At 35.0% G+C, this 23916-nt stretch overlaps 2 protein-coding genes across 2 annotated transcripts; one reads left to right on the top strand and one right to left on the bottom strand.

Moving 5' to 3' along the window:
- Nucleotides 1–599: 599 nt before the first annotated feature.
- LOC112751275 (probable RNA 3'-terminal phosphate cyclase-like protein) lies at nt 600–4474 on the top strand. The gene is made up of 7 exons (XM_025800359.3): nt 600–914; nt 1217–1504; nt 1595–1747; nt 3020–3198; nt 3288–3463; nt 3572–3788; nt 3931–4474. Exons 2-7 carry the CDS (start codon nt 1303–1305, stop codon nt 4138–4140), a joined length of 1137 nt encoding a protein of 378 aa, XP_025656144.1. The 5' UTR covers nt 600–914; nt 1217–1302; the 3' UTR covers nt 4141–4474.
- Nucleotides 4475–6413: 1939 nt separating this feature from the next.
- Nucleotides 6414–10245, bottom strand: LOC112751274 (uncharacterized). Its single transcript, XM_025800358.3, has 2 exons — nt 7274–10245; nt 6414–7177 (listed from the first exon to the last, which is right to left on the bottom strand). Exons 1-2 carry the CDS (start codon nt 9897–9899, stop codon nt 6765–6767), a joined length of 3039 nt encoding a protein of 1012 aa, XP_025656143.1. The 5' UTR covers nt 9900–10245; the 3' UTR covers nt 6414–6764.
- Between the last annotated feature and the right edge of the window lie 13671 nt (nt 10246–23916).

The raw sequence follows: 23916 nt of genomic DNA, 5'->3' as shown, positions 1-23916 counted from the left end.
ATATCAAAAAATCAAAACGAATAAGAATAAAAATCTAACTTTTGTGTTTTAGTTAAAATTCTAGAAAATTTATATTTTTATAAACTTATGAATTTAAAACGAAACAATAAACAATTTCTAAAAAATCATTACTAGAACTTTTGATATTGAAAATTTTAATATAAAATATAGTCCTCCAAAATAGTATAAGAGTTAAAACTTGAAGTTTTGTCAGAATTAGAAGTAGTGGACATTTATATAATATAAAATAACCAACTATATTTATACCATACGTAATTTAATTTGAGAAATAATTAAAATACTATATTAATTAAATTATCATTTAATTTGTAAAATTAAGTATAGAGCTTATTGCTTTGATGACATCATGTATATGTAGTACATCGAATCTAATATTAATTGGATATAGCAAATTGAATATAAATTTACTTTACTATTATTATAGCTAAATCAAATTCAATTAATTGGATTTACATAGAAATATTTTAGAATAGGAATATAAAAAAAAATTAATTTAGGACATCTATATAAATTTAAAACTCATTTAATTTATTAGCGTAAATTATCCTAAATATTATCTAATTTTCTTCTTAATTTTTGGATATATTCGGATTCTTTACACAAAACCCACTTCTATTTTTTTTTTTTTTTGATATATTACCAAAACCCTAATTCATTCCACCCACCCAGTTATACCCCTCTCCTTCCTCCTCCTCATCGGTATTCCAACCGCGCCAGAGTCACCGCCGCCGCCGGTCTCATTGTTGCATTCTCCACCACTCCTTCTGCACCTCTTCTCCAGTAACTCCTGCATCGCTTCCAGCGTCTCTGCCCGCCCGCGCCGCTGCTGTCAGCAGCGTCTCTGTTCAGTGCTCCCATCCTCTCCGCTGTGTTGCTGCCCTGCTTCATCCCGGGTAAGTTTTTTATTTTATCCTAATTAATAATAATCTTTTGTTAATGTAATTCAGAACCATGACTAAATATATGAAATTTTTTATTTACTAATTAAAATTCAAAACTTAGTTTGCTGTTGCTGAGTTGCTGAAAATTCGGTCAAACAATTTTGTCTCTGTTTTTGTTGTTTATCATTAATAATATGTGCATTTCGATTTTAATTATAGTCATGAACTTTGGTGTGTTCAACTTTGAATGTGAACTTTTAATGATGAAAAATAGACAAATTGGAAGTGAAAGTTTGAATTTTATTGTCATTCAGCCTTGCTGAATCAGATCACCAAGCTCCGTCAGCCTCCTCTGCCACTTAAGGCTTCGCAGTGAAAGCTGAAAAACATATTGAAGAGGATGAAGACGGAGTACAAGAGGCTGAAAGGAAGCCAGAGCTTCAGGCAGCGTCTTCTTCTTGCTACTCTCTCTTCAACTCCCATAATCATTGATGATATTCGTGCCGACGAGACTTGGCCTGGTCTCCACAACCACGAGATCTCCCTCCTCCGCTTGTTTGAGACGGTCTCCGATGATTGCCTCGTCCAAATCAATGAAACCGGTATCTATACATATATACACCGTTCTCTTTAATAGCTCCTATTTCCTTCTATACTAATCATGATAATTAGGGTTTTGTTCTGATTTGCAGGCACCAAATTGAAATATAAACCCGGCATTATTATGGGTGGCACACAGCACCGTCCCCACGACTGCGGCGTGTCTCGCTCTATTGCTTATTTCCTGGAGCCGCTCATACTTCTTGGTTTGTTTGCCAAGAAGCCCCTCACCATCACCCTCAAAGGTATAACATTTATGATATGCTCTCATGAATTTCATAACGAATATGTCCTCTATTCTTGCCATTAGGAGTTTAGGACTTACAATCAAGGTTCTAAGGCACCCCTTTATTATGTGTGGTTGGAGTCCAGTACTCAGTATGTGATTTTGACACTTTGATTTGCCATTCGGTTATGCCTTTTTAGATCCTATTAGAAACTAGGCAAAGTATTCTATGGAACTCTCACAGAAAGAGAGCTCAATTCACTGGAATTGCAAAAAAAATTATACATTCACCTCAACCTGTTATTTTATATTTACTCATTTTCAACAAAAAAAAAATTAATTTCAAAAGCAAGTCCAAACCTCAAAACCCTCGCTCAGCACCAACTATCACTACTCCAATCTCCAGCGTAACGCCTTCCACTCTATACAACGGTGGTCGCAAGATCACATTGGCGAAGATAACTCAGTAAGAAGAAATATCACTCTTTCTCACTGTACAGAGCCATTTCTATAAAGGAATAATTAGCACTTGTTTTGGTTTTTGTTTTTGTTTTTTTTTTTTTCTTGAGAAATTAAGTAGTATAAAGGAAAGTCTGAAAGGTGCCATGGATCAAATTTGTATAAATCGATCTCCTTGATTGATAGGAACAACAATAGATTGTGAAGCACATTGCTTGTCGTCAGTATGGTGGAACCTGAAACCAAGTAGTAATTCCAATTCACTCTTCATTGGGGCCTCTTCCTTTCTTCTTCTTTCTTCTTTCTTCTTTCTTCTTGTTGTCGTTGCTTTACTTATTTGCGACTTGAAAGTTGGAACGTGAGAAGGAGGCTTGGCGAAGCTGAGATCTATATAGGGAGGGTCAATTAAGTTGACATATGTACATTTTGCACTTGAAATTTGCAACTTGGAAGCAGGCTTTAGTGATTTTGACACTCTGCTTAGATCAAGTTATTATTCTATGGAGCTTATAGCTTCTCAGATGTCATATCTATGGAGTGTTTTGAGGTTTGTGCTTGTTTTACAAATATAAAAGATTTTGTTGAAAATGTATAAATATAAATTAATAAATTAGGAGAAATTTATAAATATTTTTGACAGTTCCATTGAATAGAGCTTTTTACATAAGTGTTCCATCAAATACTTTGCCTAGAAACTAACAGAAAAGGCAAAAAGGTATGGAAAGTTTATTAATTTATTTAAAAAAAAAAAAAACTAGAATATAAGGACCATTTAGAAATTAGGATATATTCTAATGATTTGAATTAAATTTGTCCATAAAATTGTTTTCAGGGATCACAAATGATTTTAAGGATCCATCAGTTGATACTTTCAAGTCTACTGCTTTGCCCATGCTAAAGCGCTTTGGGGTCCCTGCTGAAGGCCTGAGTCTTAAAATAGAGAGTCGTGGAGTACCTCCAAATGGTGGTGGAGAAGTTGTTTTGTCTCTTCCTGTTGTTCAGAGTCTATCTGTAAGTTGCTGGGATTTTTTTTTGGTTTCTTTGATTTAGTTTATTAGAATGGATTTTGTTATACTTATATCATATGTTCTACATTACAGGCAGTTAATTGGACTGAAGAGGGATTTGTTAAGAAGATTAGAGGAATCACATTTTCAACCAAAGTGTCTGCTCAGTTTGAAAATAGCATGATTAGAGCTGCCCGTGGAATCTTCAATCCACTACTTTCAGATGTGCACATCTTCACTGACCACCGATCAGGTCCACAGGCCGGAAAGTATGTTTCCTTTTCTTTCAGTAGATATTACTGAATGATTAATTTGAATTTTGCAACTGTATCTGGTAGAAAAAGCGAAAATATTTACCAGGTATTTTACTGATGCAGTTCACCCGGATATGGGATTTCATTGGTAGCGGAGACTACTACCGGTTGCTTGATATCTGCAGATACAGCCGTTTCTCATGCTAGGCATGAAGAAACAGCTGGTCTTGAGGATGATTCAAAAAAAGATTTGATGCCTCCAGAGGATGTTGGTCGCAGAATTGCAAATATTTTGCTTGGGGAGATTGCTCAAGGGGGTGTAGTAGATTCAACACATCAGGTTTGTATGTCAGCAACATTCGGCTCCATTCACTTCTTTTTCAACTTTAAGTTTAATTTTGCACTCAAGTTTGATGATAAGTTGTATGAAGTAGAGATGATGTTGATATGTCTGCTAATATTTTAACTTGTCTGCTATGCAGGGTCTGTTATTTCTTCTATGCGCTCTGTGTCCTCAAGATTTTTCAAAGATTCGTGTTGGAAAACTTTCCCAGCATGGGATTGAAACTCTCAGAAACATAAGGGATTTCTTGAATTTGAAGTTTGTTATAAAACCAGACCCTCAAACACAGTCGGTTTTGCTCAAGGGTATGGGTTATGGCATGAAGAACCTTTCTCGAAAGATCTCTTGAAAATCGTGGACAGTTGTATATCCAAAGGGAGTCTAATGTATTGGATATCTTAGCAACGGAAACGAATGAACTTGGAAAAGAATGTAACTGCAGCTTGACTGCGTAATCTCATGCCATTGTTCATGGTCTCGCAAGAAAATGGGAATGGGGGGTGTTGTATACTGGCGAAGTTCGTCTAGCTCGGTTTTGAAATGTAATCCAAATTTGTTAGTTACATGTTTTTAGCTTTACCCTTCATTCAATTATATAATTTTGCCTCTAATGCTGGAGCAACCAATCAACTATGCTATATAGAATGACAAATGATTATGAGTGAGTTTTAAATTGCTGTTAACTACTCTGTAAACTTCCATTCCCGCCCAGTTTCTTAATCATATTAAATTATTTTTATCCACATATTTATACATACACAGATAATGAAAATATGATTAACTCATTATCTTCCTCCTTTTTAACTGGTTGAAGTGCCGATCATTAGAAATTATCATTCCTCTCAAAAATATGATGGACCATTGTATCCAAATTTGCAACTATACGTATCAGCATCCATGGTCAAAGCAGCGATCTCTCGAATTTATCCATGGTCAAAGCAGCGATCTCTCGAATTTAAAACAAAGGAAGAAGTGAACTATTATTCTATTAACATTAAGTTGAGTAGGTAAAGTAGATGTGTTTAAATAATAGTTTTAATAATAAAATTATTTATTTAATAAAAAAAATAGAATTTTAGATTTTCTTTTCATTAAAATTCTAATATTATAACAAAATATTATAACTAATACAACACAGCAAGAATACAGAATATATAATTAGGAGGGGCAAACGGACCAAAATTTGTCGGGCTGGTCCACATAACTTGTAAAAAAAAGTGATCCAGACTAGAAATTTGAGACCGCAATAATAAAAAAGGCCGCTTAACTCGCACCGCCTAATCCATGGGTTTTAATAAGTTTGAGCGGGGTGGGACGAACTAACCCGATAGGCCCGTCATTCTGCAAGAGGATGAAGATGATAATTAAATTTAGAACATTACTTTTGTGCTTGTATTTAGAATGTTTGTCCGTTTTATTTTAAGTTATAAATTGAATTATGTTTGATTGATTAGATATTTGGACAATATTTAATTTTTAATTATATATTTTGGATAATTGGACAATGTTGATTTTATTATTTTGCTTCAAAAAATTTTGTTAATAATTATGTTTATTAGATATTTAGAATTATAAAAATTTTAATGTTTGTGAATATAAAAATGATCATTTTTTTATTTTTAAAAATTATAAATTTATTAAAATATTTGTGAAATTATATATTTATTTTAATATTTAATAATTTAATAATATAAAAAAAAAATAAAAATTAGCGAACTTGACTTGCTAACTTGCCAATTTATCATTAAATACGACGGAATAGAAATTTAAAATTATCTCACTAGACAGGATATAACAGACTAGCTTGCAAAATAGCAAACTTTTGACAAAATGAGATGGGCCAAACGCATTTACCTGTTTGCCACCCCTAAGATTATAATATATCATGAAAAATGACAAATTGCAGACATAAGTAGCACATGCACACCAGTCATATCTCATAGACTCGTATATATAATATATAAAATGCCAGTTACTTAAGAAGGTCTCTCACGTTATATATGTAAAGATAAAATAAATGAAATCAGCCATATGAAATTGAAAATCCTCTATTTCCAATAGGGGTTGACTCTACCTGTATGGTCCTGAAGATAGCTATTAATTCCCTCACCTTTTTGCTTTACAAGCTAAGTATAAACATCTGATCTACTGCTTCACTAATACAAAGCTAATATAATTGAAGTGAAATAAAAGATAATGCTGGTGTTCAACTCCTTCAGCATATGCCCCAACCAAGTCAACGCCTAATGAAATCTGAAAATCCTCATGCTTACAATTGTATATGCACAATTTCCAACTAGGATAAAGTCAAGCACCAATACCTTTGTCAAATTGTGACAAAAAAAAAAACACAAGAGAAGGAACATATGATTAGACTCTGCTATTAAAATGAAAATATAAATGGGAATTTTTCCCCACAGATAACATGTTAGTGTTGTAACTCTCACTTGAATGAACGTAATATGAGATCATGTCTTATTTCCAACGAAATAAACATCACTCAGCCATCTTGCATATAAAGATCACTGCACTATTCGAGAAAGCTCCTGCACCATTTTCCACAATACTGTTCGATTTAGGTGACTAGGATCCAAAATTTTCTCAATTGATAGCTATTGTAACTTGTCACAATATAATACATTGGTAGTTTTATTTTCTGTGGAAGAAGGAAACATATTATTGAAGCTCCACCTATATGTGTACACTAGTTACAGCACCTAATAAAAATTTCTCTAATTTAGATAAGCAAACATGATTTGAAGTCTACCTCTATCATTATGTTACACATTACTGTAAAAAGATGAACCTCACAACACTACCTCAAAACAATCTTCTGTACAATGCTGGATTCTGCTTTCTTCCCTCTACTCAACCATGGTTGAGTTGCTTTACCTATTTTTTATGTCACCAGCTTACGGGGGCAATCAATTATGATGGATTTCCAGGGCCCATCTCCTTGGAAACCAAGTTCATTTAGTCACTATCATTGTCAATATCCAGCCTTGTTTCCGTTTTTGAATTCTTAATAAGGGGAATAATTTCATCTTTCCCAATATTCCTCTCTCCAAATTCATATCCTTCACCGAATCGATGCAACAGTTGCAAAGCCTCCTTCATTTGAGGCCTACCAGCAGGCAATGGTGAAGTACACATGACCCCAAGTTTAAAAACACTGCACATTTCATCACTGTAACTAGCCTCCAAGACATCAGTGTCCAGCAGTTCGTCTACATTGGTTCCTAACTGAACGTGGCGCCATGCCCACTCTGAAAGAGATGAGTGCTCATCTCCATAATTAGCTTCTTTTCCAGTTGTTAATTCCAATAGTATAACCCCAAAGCTGAAGACATCGATCTTTTCGCTCACTTTTGTTGTTTGAACATATTCTGCAATTCAATTATGAAATAGTCCATTCAGATTAAACTTACTTGCCAATGAAAAAAATATTACCATGGGATGTTGAAGATTGGAAAGATATTCACCTGGAGCAATATATCCAAATGAGCCAACAACACTTGTCATGGTGGTAAGGGGCTTGATCATCATCTTTGCAAGACCAAAATCTGCAACTTTTGCATTGAATTGAGAATCCAAAAGTATGTTGCTTGTTTTCACATCTCTATGAACCACAGGCGGCGAGCAATCATAGTGCATGTATGTTAGGCCTTGGGCAATACCAATGGCAATTTGCAATCTCTTTGGCCAATCAAGAAAAAAATGATTGACTTTACCAGACATGGATGATGACTTGCTCTTCTTGTGCAGCCACTTATCTAGGCTATGATTCTCTAGGTACTCGTAGACAAGGAGCATAGAATCCTCATTGAAGATACAGCACAACAACTTCACAATGTTGCCATGACGAATATTGCTCAATATCTTAACTTCTGCGTGAAATGAGCTCTCAAGCCTGTGGTTTAACTTTCTGTTATTCCAAATCTTTTTCACTGCAACATAGCCAAATCCATCAACAGGCACACGGTACACTGTACCGTATCCACCACTGCCAATGATATTATTCTCTGTCAATGACGATACTATGCTTGATTCTCTGAAACTCAGCCTTTGAAAGGAAATGAGCTTCCATGAATTGTCCAATCCACACTTTCTTTTGCTGTAAAGTCTGGTAATCAAGAATGCAGCTAATGAAGCCAGGAAAATAGCTATAACTACCAGGCTTATAATCAAACCAAGAGACCAAGATGAGCCTTTGGTTTGCCTTTGAGGGCTAGAATTACACAAAGCAAGGTTAAGTACTCGAGTAGCAGCACAGAGGCCGGAGTTGTCCAAAAAGCAGCTAGCATATGCAGAATTTTCGAATTCACTCGGAATCCTCCCAGTCAAGTGATTGGAGGACAGATTGAAATTGCTGAGTGTTGAAGGTAGAGAGGGAATTTGGCCAGAGAATTGATTTTCTGAGAGGTCAAGCATATTAAGAGCTGGTAACCGGCCAATCGTGACTGGAATTTGTCCTGAGAGTTTGTTTTGGCTCAAAACTAGAATTTCTAGGGACTTCCATGATAATATATCTGATGGAAGTGGCCCAGTGAGCTGGTTCTGATGAAGATTGAGGTATAGCAGCTTGGGAAGAGCAGTGATCCCAGGTGGCATACTTCCAGTAAGGTTGTTCTTGCTGGCATCAAAGTATTCCACATTGGTCCAGGAAGACACGCCGGCAGGAATTCTACCGGAAAACTGATTGTCACCGATATCAAAGCGCGAAATATTAGCAGACAATCTTTCAGGAAGCTCACCACTAAACTTATTATGCGCCACAATGAAATTAGACAAATTGAAAGATGTCCATAGGCCACTAGGAATGCTACCAGAAAATCCATTCTTCTGAATTTTCAGCTCCTGCAGGGTTCTGCAATTTCCTAGTGACTCTGGCAACTCCCCGTTCAGATTATTTTCAGAGACAGTTAAATTATGCAACACACCATAATAACACAAGTCCTCTGGCAGATTTCCAGTGAAATCATTGTCTCCAGCAAGAAAGATTTCAAGCTTTGAGTAGCGGCCAAAGTCAGAGGGAAGAGTACCTGATAACTTGTTGCTGAAGACACGAAAATCGATCAGAGCTGGCAGATGGCCTAAGCTTTGAGGTAGCTCCCCTGACAAGCTATTCAAAGACAATTTCAGTCCCTTTAAGTTTCCGAGCTTTCCGAAATCATTCGGTATCTTCCCTGTAAGGTTATTATTTGTTAGATCAACGATGGTCAAGTTTGATGCTTCAATCACATCAGGTATCGTTCCAGAGAGCTTGTTTCTCGAAAGGTACACAATGCTCAGATTCTTCGGCTTGAACAAACCACTTGGAATTTGTCCAGTTAACTTGTTCTGCGACAAATCAAGCTCCTCCAAAGCCACCATTTCTCCAATTGTTTCAGGAATTTCACCAACCAGGTTGCATGCAAACACATAAAAAATCTTCAGTTTCTTCAACCTGGTCCAGCTTGGTGGCAGCGTTGTAGAAGGAAGCATGGTGTTTGTTGACAAATCCAAGAATTCAAGATTGGACAAATCTCCAATCTCATCAGGCAAAGTTCCGTTAAAAAGACAGTACTGAAGGCGAAGCACTCTGAGCTCCTTCAATTTTCCGATTGCCGCCGGAACGTCGCCGGCGAAGTTCGTCGAAGCGAGATTCAGGTACTGCAAATTTGACAGCGTGTCAATGTCATCGGGAACTTCTCCGACGAAGTTGTTCATGTGCAAATCAAGGTATTGAAGTTGAGAGCAGTTGTAGAGAGTGATCGGAAACTCGCCGGGAATGAAATTCTGGCTGAAATCGACACGTGTCAGGTTCTTGAGGTCACACAAGAAAGAAGGTATTGTTTGGTTGAGATTGGCGTTGGATATGGTTATTCCGGTGACGGAACCGTCGTTGTTGCAGGTGATCTCAGGCCAAGAACAGTGAGAGGAGGAGGAGGTGGAGGAGGAGGGGGTCCAGTGAGAGAGTGAAGGTGGGTTGTGAAAGTACTGTTTTATCCTCAGGAGGAGTTGGTGTTCTTGATCGTGAAGCTGGGAGTTGGTAATGTTGAAAATAAGGAAGAAGGTTAGAAGGGAAGAGAGTAACGGAAATTGGTCACGTGAGGGTGGTGGTGTCATTATTGTTGTTCAGAAAAGGGAGAAGGTCAGAAGGGTAGAAGACTTGGACTTGGAGCGTGCGCGCTACATCCAATAACGTAACGGAAACTGCGCACAGAGACAGAGCGAGAGAAAGAGAGAATGGAAGATGAGGAGGATATGTTGATTGATGCCTTGGTGTGAAAACTTTGACATTGTATCTATTTCAATGAAGAAGAAAGTGGTGCAAAGTGCAAACACAGAAACTACTATTACAGCCACCATTTCCTGTTTCCCACTTATACCGTTAATTTGTTAATTGAAATTTTAGTCCAGTAACCACTAACAACCAACTTGCTCTTACTTCTCCCTCGTTAAAAATAACTGTAATTCAAAATAAAGTGAGTGTGATGCCTTATCTTTACATACATTTTGATAAAAGGAAAAGTTTAGGAGTCAGCAACTTTATTAAATTCTGACCGTATATAACCAGCAAAAAAAAGTAACTCATTGGATAAAATCTCACACTAATCTCACACAATTAAAACCATCATTAATGGCTATTTGATGGCTATAAATCACAAAAATTGTTGGCCCTTAACGTTCTTCTTGATAAAATAATATAAATATACTAATTTATTTTGTGTTGTAAATTTTATTTAAGTCTTCTACAACTCTTTTATTGATATTCTTCTCTAAGAATTAAATTTATGTATTTACGTACAGAAATATAATTGAATAAATATTGAATGTCAATTTAAATGCAAGACAAAAATAGAGAAAAATAATTAAAATATAACGTAAAGATACAATAATTCAGTGAAATTTCCTGTACTTTATAGTTACCAATAGCCTTCTAGAAGGAGTAAACACGAAAGTTAGCTGAATTAAGTGTATCGAGGAGATGCACGCGTAAACACGGACCAAAAGTGAAGTAGATCTATTTTGTTCATTTATTGTAGTGCGACTAAAACAACCTTGGCATAAATGACAAACCAATAATTGGTTTCTTATCTGGCAAAAATAAATAAATTTCACTCGCTGATTTCCACACATGCGAGTAAGAAGTAAACAATTTAGTGAAAAATGAGTAAATCATATGTTTGACAATATTTTTAAAAAACATGTATTGATATAAATATATAAATGATGTTTGATTATTCTTCGTATGACACCAAAATGAAGTTTAAATTATTTTAATGTTGCTTTCTCAATATATTGGCGTCTCACGTGGGTCAATGTGAAGAAAGGGAAAAGCACATAATAACAGCCATAAAAGAATTATCCCCATAATATTATTTATATCAATTCTCTTAAATACAGGAAAATCGGGATTTTTTATATTTAACTTAAATAAATATAAAATTTACGAAAATACATAAAGCACGGCGTAATTAAATAAATACATAATTGATCACATCTTGATTATTGAGGGAATTTTCGAAAATTAAATACATTTCTAATACCGAGACCCTAATTAACGTGTAGTCGAAACATGCACAATGCGTGAATTGGTAATTTTATATCCAAGATATGGTCATTTATTTTAATTCATATAATTTTAAATTTTAAAATTATAAAAATATTTCATTTAAAATTTAGATGATTATAATTAAAATTAATAATTTATTTTAATTCAATAAAAATAAATATACTTGTATTGTTGTATTAGTTATTTATGAGTACTGCAAAGTTAATTTTAAAAAAATATATTATTAAATTAAGTCATGCACGTATAAAAATAAATTGGCTACACTCTACGCACATACTTAATCGAAGGATAAGTATTGTTTTGGTCCATAAAGTTTAGAGTCAAAATCAAATTCGTCCCCAGTATTATTTTTTATTTAAAATCATCCCAAACGTTTTATTTCGTATTAAAATCGCTCTTTTAACTTTTTACGAAAAAAATATCCACCACCACCACCACCACCTCCCTTACTCCCACCAAATACTAATGATCAGATTCAAGAACACCAACAATAACACAGTATTCAAATTTAGAAACAACAACATCAAATTCAACAACAAAATCAACACTCAACAACAATGAAATTAGAAAATAACAAATCAAAATCAGAATTAGAAGCAAAAACAGAAACAGAAACAGATACAGAAGCAGAAGCTCAAGTAGAAGCAGAAAGCAGAGGCCGAAGTAAGAAGCAGAAGTCGAAGCAAGAAGCAGAAGCCGAAGCAAGAAGCAGAAACGGGGAGGTGTAGCGGCGAGGCGGCGAAAACGCAAAGTGGCGGCGAGGTCAGTAGCAGCGGTGGCAGTGGCGGAGCATGACGGCGAACTCTCTCCTTGGCTCACGTCTCCTCCCTCCCTCGCGAGCTTTGATTCCTGACGGTGACAGCGGCTTCAAGCTTCGTCGGCGCTGTCCCCCTCCCCTCTTCCTCTTCCCCTTTTCCTTTCTCCCCCTCCCTCGCGTTCTTTTCTTTTTTTAAAAAAAATATAATTTTTTATTAAAAATGATGATTTTAATATGAAATAAAACGTTTGGAACGATTTTAAATTAAAAATAATGTTGGGGACGAATTTGATTTTGACCCTAAACTTTAGGAACCAAAATAATACTTATCCCTTAATCTAATAATGCCATCTTCTATGTTGGTATGGTAAGATAGTATCTATACAATATAAAAGTAATCTAATAATATCACACAATAATATCTAGAAGACAATAATTTTATTAAATAGTACTCTTTTAAAATAATCATAAATAATTTTTATAACAATTCATTTTTATATATATATATATATATAAGTATATTTAATTTATAATTTAATTTATTTCAATGAAAATAAATATATTTATTCATTATTTATAAAAAAAAACCTTACTTTTTTTATAAAAAAAATACATTTTTAATTTATTTATTATTTATTATTAAAATAAAAATTTAAAATTTTTATTTATAAATATATAAATACCATCAAAACCTGAAGAAAACAACAAAACACAAAAGCTTACAAACTAATTTTTTCTTTTTGAAAATCGTCCCTCTCTCCAATTATTTGCATGGAGAAACACTGATCAATTATTATAAATATTACAAAGACCTTACTAACAAATATTCTAAGACTATATATTTAAATATATATTTTTTTAAATAAATATTTTAAAAATAACTCAAAATACTCATTAGAAAAACTTGAAGGAAAAGTCTAGGGAGCCAGCAATTTTATTGAATTTTGGCTAGCATGTAACCAGCAGAGAAAGGTGAGTCATTAAATGAAATTTCACACCAATCTTACACCATTAAATCATCATTGATGGCTATTTGATGGCTACCAATCACAAAAGTTGCTGATCCCCTAACATTGCTCAAACTTGAATTCACCAAAAATAGTTATGCAGTGAAATAAGAAGTATCCATGGCAATTCTACATAATCCAAGACCAGCATATGCCTTTTTTTTATCATTATGTAACCTCCCTCACTCTATTCAGTGCCCCATGAGTTCTAAACAATCTAATAAAATTTTATTTGTACCATAACCAACTATCATAACACTATGATCAAGCTCATATCCACATGTTCTATCAAAAACATCACCGAAATAAAAAAGATCCTATCTCAGGTACTGAGTCACCAATTCACACATTGTACATATCTTGGATACTGAGTCTATATTCTATTTTTGCATGTATCTCGGATACTGAGACCCTATTTAACTCTTCTGATACAGATTGGAGTCTCAGTATCTGAGATGTGTTCAATTTTTGGAATCCCTCAATAATCGAGATGTGGACAATTGTGTATTTATGTAATTAAGCAAAGTGGTCATTTCGTGCTCAGATTTAAATGAACGGAATCATAAGTATTCAAAGCATAATTATGAGAGCACTAATTATACGATAATAAAGGAGAAGAATGATTTTGTGGAATCGGTTGAAGTTCACCAAGAAGAAAATTTGGATTGTATCATATCATCTAATTATGAGAATTTAATAATAAGGGAGCAATTAGATACCCATAGAAGAAGGATCAGTGGGCTTGGTACAAATAGGTCCAGCAAGTTAGAAATCAAAATTAGTAATCAGATGAAGGATAAAACCCATATGAGTGAAGTTGTTTTGGGCTCCCCAACCGGAAAGGGTATAACCCGATTGCATATTTGACCTGGTTAGAGGAGATCAAAAGTAGAAGAATAATAGTATTAATCCATCAAAATAAATAAAGCTCTTAACCTTAACAATGGAGACTTAGTTGCTCTTGGTGCAGAGAAAATTCTAAAAGTGTAAAAAGTGAAAATTGAAAAATATAAAAAAATATAAATCCTAATTTTTTGTGTAGGTAAAGAGAAAAAAGAACGAAGGGGAGAAAAGAAGGTTCGCAAAAAGGATTCAGAAATGACTTTTAATATCAGCGTAATAATGGGCTTAGGCTGTTGCTAGCGTTTAGCGCCACTAAACATCATAATTGATGCAATTCGCGCACTCCTTGCTGCAGGTATAGCGTTCAGCGCCGCTCTTCTCGCATGAAATGGTGAGTGGGACGCACTTTGGCGATTAACGCCGATGTCATGGTGTTTAGCGTCTTGAAGCCAGAGAGAAGTTATAAACTATTATATATCATTGGAAAGCTCCGGACGTTAGTTTTCTAATATCGCTAAAACCACGTCATTTGAACCTGTATATATCAAGTTATGCTCGTTGGAGTCTGAGGAGGTCAGGGTTGACAGCATCTATGAATTCTCTTTGCACTTGTCTTCAACTCTTAGTTCCTTGTTGTTCTTTTCTTTAAGTTTTCAACACTTTTCTACATAAATCAAAACTCAAAGTAACTCCAAAAAATATTGATTAAAAGCATAAGAATCTTAATAAAAATAAAGAATCACTAACTTTATTCAAGAAAATAATAACTAAAAACAACTAAATATGCTCATGCATCAATGCCCTAGTGAAAGAGGTAAGTGGAGAAGTGTATCAGGAAGAATGCTTTTCGAAGACAAAGGCTGAGAAAGGAGATAGGCACATAGTAGATGGAGAAGATATTAAGCATGATGATATAAGTGGTGCAGTCGATAATGGCGTGGAGAAACTGATGGTTGGATGGGATCCAGCAATGGTGCTGATGTTGAAGAAACGTAGGATGATGAACATGAGAAGGGCAAAGTGATCATTTCGTGCTCAGATTTAAATGAATGGAATCATAAGTATTCAAAGCATAATTATGAGAGCACTGATTATAGGGTAATAAAGGAGAAGGAGGATTTTGTGAGATCGGTAGAAGTTCACCAAGAAGAAGATTTGGATTGCATCATATCATGTAATTATGAGATTTAATAAGGGAGCAATCAGATGCTTATAGAAGTGGGATTAGTGGGCTTGGTGCAAATAGGCTCAACAAATTGGAAATAAAATTAGTAATCAGATGAAGGATAAGGCCCATATGAGTGAAGTTTGTTTTGGGCTCCCCAAGCAAATAAGTGTAACCTAGTTGCATATTTGACCTGGTTGGAGGAGGAGATCAAAAGTAGAAAAATAATAGTATTAATCCATCAAAATAAATAGAGCTCCTAACCTTAACAATGGAAATTTAGTTGCTCATGGTATAGAGAAAATCCTAAAAGTGTAAAAAGTGAAAACTGAAAAGTGCAGAAAAATAGATATCCTAATTTTTTGTTTAGGTAAAGAGAAAAAGGAACGAATGGGAGAAAAGAAGGTTCGCAAAAAAGATTTAGAAACGGCTCTTAATATTAGCATAATCATGGGCATGGGTTGTTGCTGGCGTTTAGCGCAACTAAACATCACAATTAATGCAATTCACGCACTCCTTGCTGCAGGTCTGGCGTTTAGTGCCAGTTTCTGGCGTTTAGCGCCGCTCTTCCGGCATGGAATGGTGAGTGGGACGCAGTTTGACATTTAGTGTTGATGACATTGTGTTTAGCGCCTTGAAGCCAGGGAGAAGTTATAAACTACTATATATCGTTGGAAAGTTCAGGACGTTAGTTTTCTAATGTCGCTGAAACCACATCATTTGAATCTCTATAGATCAAGTTATGCTCGTGGGAGTGTGAGGAGGTCAGGGTTGACAACATCCATAAATTCTCTTTGCACTTGTCTTCAATTCTTAGTTCCTCCTTATTCTTTTCTTTAAGTTTTAAACACTTTTCTACATAAATCAAAGCTCAAAGTAACTCCAAGAAATATTGATTAAAAGTATAAGAACCTTAATAAAAATAAAAAAATCACTAACTTTATTCAAGGAAATAATAACTAAAAATAATTAAAGATGCTCATGCATCAACGCTCTAGTGAAAAAGGCCGGTGAAAAAGTGTATCAGGAAGAATGCTTTCCGAAGACAAAGGCTGAGCAAGGAGATAGACAAGTAGATGGAAAAGATATTAAGCGTGATGATATAAATGGTGCAGTCAATAATGACGTGGAGAAACTGATGGTTGGATGGGATCCAGTAGCGGTGCTGATGTCAAAGAAACGTAAGGATGATGAACATGACAAGGGTAAAGTGGTCATTTTGTACTCAGATTTCAATAAATGAAATTATAAGTATTCAAAACATAGATATGAGAGCACTGATTATATGGTAATAAAGGAGAAGGAGGATTTTGTGGGATCGGTTGAAGTTCACCAAAAAGAAAATTTGGATTGCATCATATCATGTAATTATGAGGATTTAATAAGGGAGCAATCAGATGCCTATAGAAGAAGGATTAGTGTGATTGGTGCAAATAGGCCCAACAAGTTGGAAATCAAAATTAGAGTCAAATAAAAGATAAGGCCCATATGAGTAAAGTTGGTTTTGGGCTCCCCAACCGGGTAGGGTGTAACCCGATTGTAAATTTGACCTGGTTGGAGGAGGAGATCAAAAGTTGAAGAATAATAGTATTAATCCATCAAATTAAATAGAGCTCTTAACCTTAATCACTACAAAAAAAAAATAATATTTGTAACAAAAAAAATTTGTTACAAAAAATCAAAATTTTGAAACAAACAGAATTTGTAACAAAAAAAAAGGCCGTTGCAGTATGTCTCGTTACAAAAAGTTTTTGTAACATAAAATAGAACTGTTATAATTCAAAGTAATATTTTGTAACAAATTTTTTTGATACCGAAATTCGTTACAAAAGTGATAACAAATTTTGATCTTCAAAATATTTTTTGTGACAAAATATTTTTTCCTATCATAAAATTTTGTTACAAAATATAACTTGATTTTGTAACATTTTTTCTTTGGTTACAAAAGCACAATATTTTGTAATAATTTTTTATTTTTTTAATATAAATTGCATGCATAATTTACCAAATTATTTTGTTAATTAACTGATATATTAACTACTTTACTGAGCAAGTCGAAATTTATATAATATGTAAAAACATAGATAATTTAAGCATGCTTCATTTAACTAAAAATTCATTTTGAATAAATATAATAAATCATAAATGACTTATTATTTAATTTTTAAAATAAAGTTTAAACTCAAAGTATCATTAATTTGACTTAAATATTTTTTAGTAAAATAATTTTTTGAATATAATATTAAATAAATATAATAAATCATAAATATTTCATTATGTTAACTTTTAAAAATTTGAAGTCTTACATTTAATATGTTGAAACAAAACTTTTTATTAATTACAAAAAATCTTTGAATTTTGTGACAAATAAATAACTTGTTACAAAAATATTGTATTTTGTGATAAATTAATTTTTTGTTACAAAATATTATAACATTTTGCAACAAAATAACAGTTCGATACGAAAGCCAACATAATTTGTAACAAAAGAAATCACGTTGTTACAAAATATTGAAATATTTTGTAACAAATTTTCTTGTTGTTACAAAATATTCTTATTTTGTAACAATAACTAATTATTGTTACGAAAAAACTATAATTTGTAACAATTTTAAATTTGATAAAAAAATTTGTTACAAATGTTCCATGTTTTGTAGTGTAATAATGGTGATTTATTTGCTCATGCTGTAGAGAAAATCCTAAAAGTGTAAAAAGTGAAAACTGAAAAGTGCATAAAAATAAAAATCCTAATTTTTTGTGTAGGTAAAGAGAAAAAAGAACGAAGGGGAGAAAAGAAGGTTCGCAAAAAGGATTCAGAAACGACTCTTAATATCAGCGTAATCATGGGCTTGGGCCGTTGCTGGCATTTAGCGCCACTAAACATCACAATTGATGCAATTTGCGCACTCGTTGCTGTAGGTCTGGCGTTTAGTGCCAGTTTCTGGCGTTCAGCACCGCTCCTCCTGCATGGAATGGTGAGTGGGACGCAGTTTGGCATTTAGTGATGATGTCACGGTGTTTAGCATCATGAAGCAAGAGAAAATTTGTGGACTATTATATATCGTTGAAAATCTCCGAACGTTAGCTTTCTAATGTAGCTGAAACCATGTTATTTGAACCTCAATAGATCAACTTATGCTCGTTGGAGTGTGAGGAGATCAGGGTTGATAGCATCCATGAATTCTCTTTGCACTTGTTTTCAATTCCTAGTTCCTCCTTGTTTTTTTCTTTAAGTTTTCAACACTTTTCTACATAAATCATAGCTCAAAGTAACTCCAAGAAATATTGATTAAAATCACTAACTTTATTCAAGAAAATAATAACTAAAAACAACTAAAGATGGTCGTGCATCAACGCCCTAGTGAAAGAGATCGGTTGAGAAGTGTATCAGGAGGAATGCTTTCCGAAGACAAAGGCTGAGCAAGGAGATATGCACATAGTAGATGGAGAAGATATTCAGCATGATGATATAAGTGAAGCAGTCAATAATGGCGTGGAGAAACTGATGGTTGGATGGGATCCAGCAGCGGTGTTGATGTCATAGAAACGTAGGGATGATGAACATGACAAGGACATAGTGGTCATTTCGTGCTCAAATTTAAATGAATGGAATCATGAGTATTCAAAGCATAATTATGAGAGCACTGATTATATGGTAATAAAGGAGAAGGACGATTTTGTGGGATCGGTTGAAGTTCACCAAGAAGAAGATTTGGATTGCATCATATCATGTAATTATGAGGATTTAATAAGGGAGCAATCAGATGTCTATAGAAGAGGAATTAATGGGCTTGGTGCAAATAGGCCCAATAAGTTGGAAATCAAAATTAGTAATCAGATGAAGGATAAGGCCTATATGAGTGAAGTTGGTTTTGGGCTCCACAACCCAGTAGGGTGTAACCCAATTGCAGATTTGACCAGGTTAGAGGAGGAGATCAAAAGTATAAGAATTATAGTATTAATCCATCAAAATAAAAAGCGCTCTTAACCTTAACAATGGAGTTTTAGTTGCCCAGGGTGCAGAGAAAATTCTAAAATTGTAAAAAGTGAAAACTGAAAAGTGCAAAAAAATAGAAATCCTAATTTTTTGTGTAGGTAAAGAGAAAACGGAACAAATAGGAGAAAAGAAGGTTCGCAGAAAGGATTCAGAAATGGCTCTTAATTTCAGCGTAATCATGGACATGGGCCGTTGCTGGCGTTTAGCACCACCAAACATCACAATTGATGCAATTCGCGCACTCTTTGCTACAGGTCTAGCGTTTAGTTCCAGTTTCTGGCGTTCAGCGCCGCTCTTCTCGCATGGAATGGTGACTGGGACGCAGTTTGGCATTTAGCGCCGATGTCACGGTGTATAGCGTCGTGAAGCCAGAGAGAAGTTATAAACTATTATATATCGTTGGTAAGCTCTGGACCTTAGCTTCCTAATGTCGCTAAAATTTCGTCACTTGAACCCCTATAGATCAAGTTATGCTCGTTAGAGTATGCGGAGGTCAGGGTTGACAGCATCCATGAATTCTCTTTGCACTTGTCTTCAATTTTTAGTTCCTCATTCTTATTTTCTTTAAGTTTTCAACACTTTTCTACATAAATCAAAGCTCAAAGTAACTCCAAGAAATATTAATTAAAATCATAAGAATATTAATAAAAATAAAGATATCACTAACTTTATTCAAGGAAATAATAACTAAAAATAACTAAAGATACTCATGCACCAACGCCCTAGTGAAAGAGGTCGGTGGAGAAGTGTATCTGGAAGAATGCTTTCTGAAAACAAAGGCTGAGCAAGAAGATAAACAAAGTAGATGGAGAAGATATTAAGCATGATGATATAAGTGGTGCAGTCAATAATGGTGTGTAAAAACTGATGGTTGGATGGGATCTAGTAGCGCTGCTGATGTCATAGAAACGTAGGGATGATGAACATGACAAGGGCAAAATGGTTATTTTATGCTCATATTTAAATGAATGGAATCATAAGTATTCAAAGCATGATTATGAGAGCACTGATTATATGGTAATAAAGGAGAATGAGGATTTTGTGGGATCGGTTGAGGTTCCCCAAGAAGAAGATTTGGATTGCATCATATCATGTAATTATGAGGATTCAATAAGGGAGCAATCAGATGCACATAGAAGATGGTTTGCTTGGTTTAATTCGGCCCAACAAGTTGGAAATCAAAATTAGTAATCACATGAAGGATAAGGCCCATATGAGTGAAGTTGGTTTTGGGCTCCCCAACCGGGTAGGGTGTAACCCGATTGTAGATTTGACTTGGTTGGAGGAGGAGATCAAAAGTAGAAGAATAATAATATTAATCCATCAAAATAAATAGAGCTCCTAACCTTAACAATGGAGATTTAGTTGCTCATGGTGCAGAGAAAATCCTAAAAGTGTAAAAAGTGAAAACTGAAAAGTGCGGAAAAATAGAAATCCTAATTTTTTGTGTAGGTAAAGAGTAAAAGGAACGAAGGGGAGAAAAGAAGATCCGCAAAAAGGATTCAGAAACGGCTCTTAATATCAGCATAATCATGGGCTTGGGATTTTGCTGGCGTTTAGCGCCACTAAACATCACAATTGATGCAATTCGCGCACTCCTTGCTGCAGGTCTGGCATTTAGTGCCAGTTTTTGGCGTTCAGCGCTGCTCCTCCCGCATGGAATGGTGAGTGGGACGCAGTTTGGCGTTTAGCGCCGATGTCACGGTGTATAGCGCCATGAAGCCAGAGAGAAGTTATAAACTATTATATATCGTTGGAAAGCTCCAGACGTTAGCTTTCTAATGTCGATGAAACCACATCATTTAAACCTCAATAGATCACGTTATGCTCATTGGAGTGTGAGGAAGGCAGAATTGACAGCATCCATGAATTCTCTTTGCACTTGTCTTCAATTCTTAGTTCCTCGTTGTTCTTTTCTTTAAGTTTTCAACACTTTTTTACATAAATCAAAGCTCAAAGTAACTCCGAGAAATACTGATTAAAAGCATAAGAATCTTAATAAAAATAAAGAAATCACTAACTTTATTCAAGAAAATAAAAACTAAAAACAACTAAAGATACTCATCCATCAACGCCCTAGTGAAAGAGGTTGGTGGAGAAGTGTATCAGGAAGAATGCTTTTTTTAAGACAAAGACTGAACAAGGAGATAGGCACATAGTAGATGAAGAAGATATTAAGCATGATGATATAAGTAGTATAGTTAATAATGGCGTGGAGAAACTGATGGTTGGATAGGATCCTGCAGTGGTGCTGATGTCGAAGAAACGTATGGATGATGAACATGACAAGGGAAAAGTGGTCATTTCGTGCTCAAATTTAAATGAATGGAATCATAAGTATTCAAAGTATAATTATGAGAGCACTGATTATACGGTAATAAAGGAGAAGGAGGATTTTGTGGGATAGGTTGAAGTTCACCAAGAAAAAGGTTTGGATTGCATCATATCATGTAATTATGAGAATTTAATAAGGGAGCAATTAGATGCCTATAGAAGAGAGATTAGTGGGCTTGGTGCAAATAGGCCCAATAAGTTGGAAATCAAAATTAGTATTCAGATGAAGGATAAGACCCATATGAGTGAAGTTGGTATTGAGCTCCTCAACCGGGTTAGGTGTAACCCGATTGCATATTTGACCTGGTTGGCAGATGAGATCAAAAGTAGAAGAATAATAGTATTAATGCATCAAAATAAATAGAGCTCTTAATCTTAACAATGGAGATTTAGTTGCTCATGGTGGAGAGAAAATCCTAAAAGTTAAAAAATTGAAAACTGAAAAGTGAAAAAAAATAGAAATCCTATTTTTTTTGTGAAGGTAAAGTGAAAAAGGAACGAAAGGGAGAAAAGAAGGTTCACAAAAAGGATTCAGAAACGGCTCTTAATATCAGCGTAATCATGGGCTTGGGCCGTTGCTGGCATTTAGCGCCACTAAACATCATAATGGATGCAATTCGCGCACTCCTTGCTGCAGTTCTGGCGTTTAATGCCAGTTTCTCACGTTCAGTGCCACTCCTCCCTCATGGAATGGTGAGTGGGACGCAGTTTGGCATTTAACGCCAATGTCACGGTGTATAGCGCCGTGAAGCCAGAGAGAAGTTATAAACTATTATATATCGTTATAAAGCTCCAGATGTTAGATTTCTAATGTCGCTGAAACCACGTCATTTAAATTTCTATAAATTAAGTTATGCTCGTTGGAGTGTGAGGAGGTCAGGATTGACAGTATCCATGAATTCTCTTTGTACTTGTCTTCAATTTTTCGTTCCCCATTGTTCTTTTCTTTAAGTTTTCAACACTTTTCTACTTAAATCAAAACTCAAAGTAACTCCAAGAAATATTGATTAAAAGCATAAGAATCTTAATAAAAATAAAGAAATCACTAACTTTATTCAAGGAAATAATAACTAAAAACAACTAAAGATACTCATGCATCAATGCCCTAGTGAAAGAGGTCGGTGGAGAAGTATCAGGAAGAATGCTTTCCGAAGACAAAGGTTGAGCAAGGAGATAATCACATAGTAGATGGAGAAGATTTTAAGCATGATGATATAAGTGGTGCAGTCAATAATGGCGTGGAGAAACTGATGGTTGGATGGGATCCAGCAGCAGTGCTTATGTCGAAAAAATGTAGGAATGATGAACATGACAAGGAAAAAGTGGTCATTTCGTGCTGAGATTTAAATGAATGGAATCATAAGTATTCAAAGCATAATTATGAGAGCACTGATTATACAGTAATAAAGGAGTAGGAGGATATTGTGGGATCGGTTGAATTTTCACCAAGAAGAAGATTTGGATTGTATCAGATCATGTAATTATGAGGATTTAATAAGGGAGCAATCAGATTCCTATAAAAGAAGGATTAGTGGGCTTGGTGCAAATAGGCCCAACAAGTTGGAAATCAAAATTAGTAGTCAGATGAAGGATAAGGCCCATATGAGTGAAGTTGGTTTGGGCTCTACAACCGTGTAGGATGTAACCCAATTGCAGATTTGACCTAGTTGGAGGAGGAGACACTAAATCCAACGTGTGCCCTGCCCGATTCTCAGCGACTTTTGTGTGGTGCAGGAGACGTAATGCTCGGTGGGAGGGAGGCAAACCAATGACATTGGAATGCATTACATGAGTCAGGAAGGTGATGGTGACACTGCATATGGCGGACCTGATGATGTCATCAATATCGCGATGGTCTCCACTACCAGCGACAGGATACGACGTAGTCAGGAAGAGCACGAACCAATAATTAGCAAGAGAACAAGAACATTACAATTGAAAGAAAATAACCCTCAAAAGAGAAAGATATCACATGATGAGGGGTAGGATGAGGAGCATATGTAGTTCTGGATGGGCAATGTGATGGTAGTGCCAAAAGCTTTAACAAAGATGCACAAGAAGATGAAGGGGAACCCAGTGGAACAGAAGGCACGAAATCGGAGGAGGGGAGAAGATTGGCGGTTAATTTGGGAGATGTTTATGGTGATGCTCAAGGAAAGGAACATGAAGACCATGTAGAAGAAGAGTCTGAAACAGAGGTTGGTATGGATGAAGGTACTGAGTTTCACAGAGACAACCAAAGACATAGTTGGAAAGAAGAAATGGCAAAGAACAAAGAGGCTTGGAAACTGGCTGTGGAGTTAAGTGCGATTTAATGTACTGATGAGGAGGACATTATGGGTATTCTCTAAGAACAAAATGAGGCAATAGCTTTGAAACAAAGGCAGTCAAAGCAAAAAGAAAAAGTCAGAAGAAGTCACTTAAAAAATTGCAAACAAGTGTTTAATAAGAATTTTAAATAATT

Source organism: Arachis hypogaea, chromosome 15, assembly GCF_003086295.3.
Source record: "Arachis hypogaea cultivar Tifrunner chromosome 15, arahy.Tifrunner.gnm2.J5K5, whole genome shotgun sequence".
Taxonomy (NCBI): domain Eukaryota; kingdom Viridiplantae; phylum Streptophyta; class Magnoliopsida; order Fabales; family Fabaceae; genus Arachis; species Arachis hypogaea.
The sequence above is the reverse complement of the archived record's forward strand: the minus strand, read 5'-3'. Positions and strand labels throughout refer to the sequence as shown.